At 36.0% G+C, this 2351-nt stretch overlaps 1 protein-coding gene across 1 annotated transcript; it reads right to left on the bottom strand.

Moving 5' to 3' along the window:
* Nucleotides 1-946: 946 nt before the first annotated feature.
* On the bottom strand, nt 947-2097 carry LOC130496193 (homeobox-leucine zipper protein ATHB-53-like). The gene is made up of 2 exons (XM_056988043.1): nt 1577-2097; nt 947-1265 (listed from the first exon to the last, which is right to left on the bottom strand). The coding sequence occupies exons 1-2, from the start codon at nt 2018-2020 to the stop codon at nt 1014-1016; spliced, it is 696 nt and encodes a 231-aa protein (XP_056844023.1). The 5' UTR covers nt 2021-2097; the 3' UTR covers nt 947-1013.
* Nucleotides 2098-2351: the final 254 nt, after the last annotated feature.

Below are 2351 nucleotides of genomic sequence, written 5' to 3' on the forward strand. Positions count from 1 at the left end.
TATAGAGTTTGTGAAGATGCTCTTAGATGGATTTCAAAAGTCCTGGGGGGTTAAAATTGATGATAACTGAACATGATGATGATTGATGAAGTGACAAACATTAGGTGCGGATTGAAATTTAAGATTAATAAATGTATGTTTGGTTGCTGGTCTTAAAATGGTATGATCGAATTGTTGCACTGATGGGGAAAGTTGAGGAGATGACTTGACTTTGTATCTTTTGTGTTAGGTTGTGGGTATATTCTCTTCTTACTCGAAAGAATTTTTTTAGAAAACTCCTAATTTAGGACAGAATAAACAAATGATCAATCGACTTGATTGGAGAATAGACCAAGCAATTGTTTTGGAGTCAATTGTAGGTCCATGTCCATCCATAATAGGTGTTATCCTCTAACTTTTATTTTCAGAATTAGAGAAAGACATGACAGAAAATACAGACAAATCTACCGACATCATATTTTAATTTACCTGGTTAAATCAATCTACGTAAATAACATACTTCCTAATTCCTAGTTCCTGTTATCTGCGATGATGAAACAAGAATCTATTGGTGTTGCTGGTGGTGTTGGCGGTTGGGCTGAAGCTGGTGTCAATGCTGGCTTGTTTTCTCGCTGAACTTATGTCTTACTCTGTATCCGCCATTCGAGAGCAGGCTAAGCTAATGGGAAAGTTAGATTATGACCGATTTGGTATGGAACTAATATACAAATGCTAGCTTGTTTCCAACTCTGTACTTTTCAGCTGAATTTAAGACCAATTTGGTAACAATGAAAGTTAGATTATGCATACTTTAGAAGTAGTTGTCTCCAAATTATGTAAATTAGCCAGTGTATTACTTTTATATCAGATTTTTTATATGTATAATGAAACTAGAGGAAAAATAAGAAACTTGAATTATATATTAAAATAGATATTTAAAACATTACATTTACAGAATTGTGGCCAACATCTATTTTTTACATTAACTCTAGTACATGTTTTTTCATCCTTTAGACTTCAAATTACTTAAGCTGTTAAAATTGCTCATACAAACCATCCCAATACTCCATGTTTTGTAAATAATAATTATTATCCAACATGTATAATGGAATGTTGTAATTGGTAGTATCCGTTGGTGCAAATTCGAAATCATTTGGTGCATCATTGGCTTCAACGGAAAGCGATGAACTTGAACTGTTTGTTGATGTTTCTTGGACAACAAGTCGTTCTGAAAGTTTCCGAATCTCATTCTGAGCTTCACTCAATTGTTCTGTCAGTTTCAGCACCTGCAAAAATGATATGCAAACATATAAATTAGTAATCAATATCAATGACGTAAGGTAATTCTAAATGGGCTATCATGAGCCCAATAGAGTTTGTATGGATAAGAAAAAATGATGACGAGCCAATCCACTCATGTCATTTGTGGGCCTATACGCCTACCGGATTGAAATATTTATTATGCATGTTTCAATTTTATTAAGCTTTCACATCTCTATAACATTTAACAACCACATTATGATGTATGTACATAGTCATGAACACATTCATCATAAATTTCTTTGATTTATATATGATGAAGATAGAAAATTTATACCTGAGACTCGAGCTGACATTGGCCGAGGACGACTGAATCGTGTTGGCTCTTGAGTTTAGCGTACTCTTCTTCGAGTTTCTTGTTCTTCCACCTTGCACGGCGGTTCTGGAACCATACAGCCACCTGTCTCGGGTCAAGACCTAACTCTCCTGCGATCTTCTCTTTCCTCCCTGACTCAAGCTTGTGCTCATTCTCGAAGCTATATTCAAGCATAGTCACTTGCTCATCGGTCAACTTCCTCTTCCTAAACATCCCTTCCATCGCCCTTACGTCATCTTCGTTGGTGGCTGACGACCCTTTGCTTCTCCTCTTCCTCCGCCGCTTCACTTGCTTTGATCCGTCGCCTGATGATGATCCATCAATCTGGTAAATGATGATGCACTCGCTTTGGGTTGGGATCGTGTATGGGTATTCTTGAGAGCTTAGCACCGACGTTTGATCCATTCTTTATCTCCCTCTCTCTCTAGTTTTTTTTTTCAGACAAGAGTTGCTATTTTTCTCTGACTATGTTTGAAGGAGAATGATACAATAGGATATGACTTTGGTAAGGTTGAGTCCTACGAGATGCTTTTTATAAGCCGGAAGTTTATGACCTTATTCTTGAGTTATTTCCCTTTTATTTAGTAGTATTTTTATTTCATCTGACTTATGCCATCTGTTATTTATTTCTGTCTAGGACAGTGCGTTGAATATAAAATGATTTTGTGAGTATGATATACATGTTCAAATATAGATATTTTATGTTCTCCGGGGGTAAACATTTGAGGATGACACA

Source organism: Raphanus sativus, chromosome 6 (genome assembly GCF_000801105.2).
Source record: "Raphanus sativus cultivar WK10039 chromosome 6, ASM80110v3, whole genome shotgun sequence".
In the NCBI taxonomy this organism is placed as follows: Eukaryota; Viridiplantae; Streptophyta; class Magnoliopsida; order Brassicales; family Brassicaceae; genus Raphanus; species Raphanus sativus.

Coding starts and splice junctions, on each gene's coding strand:
- LOC130496193 (XM_056988043.1), bottom strand. CDS start 2,020: ATGGATCAAACGTCGGTGCTAAGCTCTCAAGAATACCCATACACGATC. Junction 1,266..1,576: donor AATGTCAGCTCGAGTCTCAG/GTATAAATTTTC, acceptor TCATTTTTGCAG/GTGCTGAAACTGACAGAACA.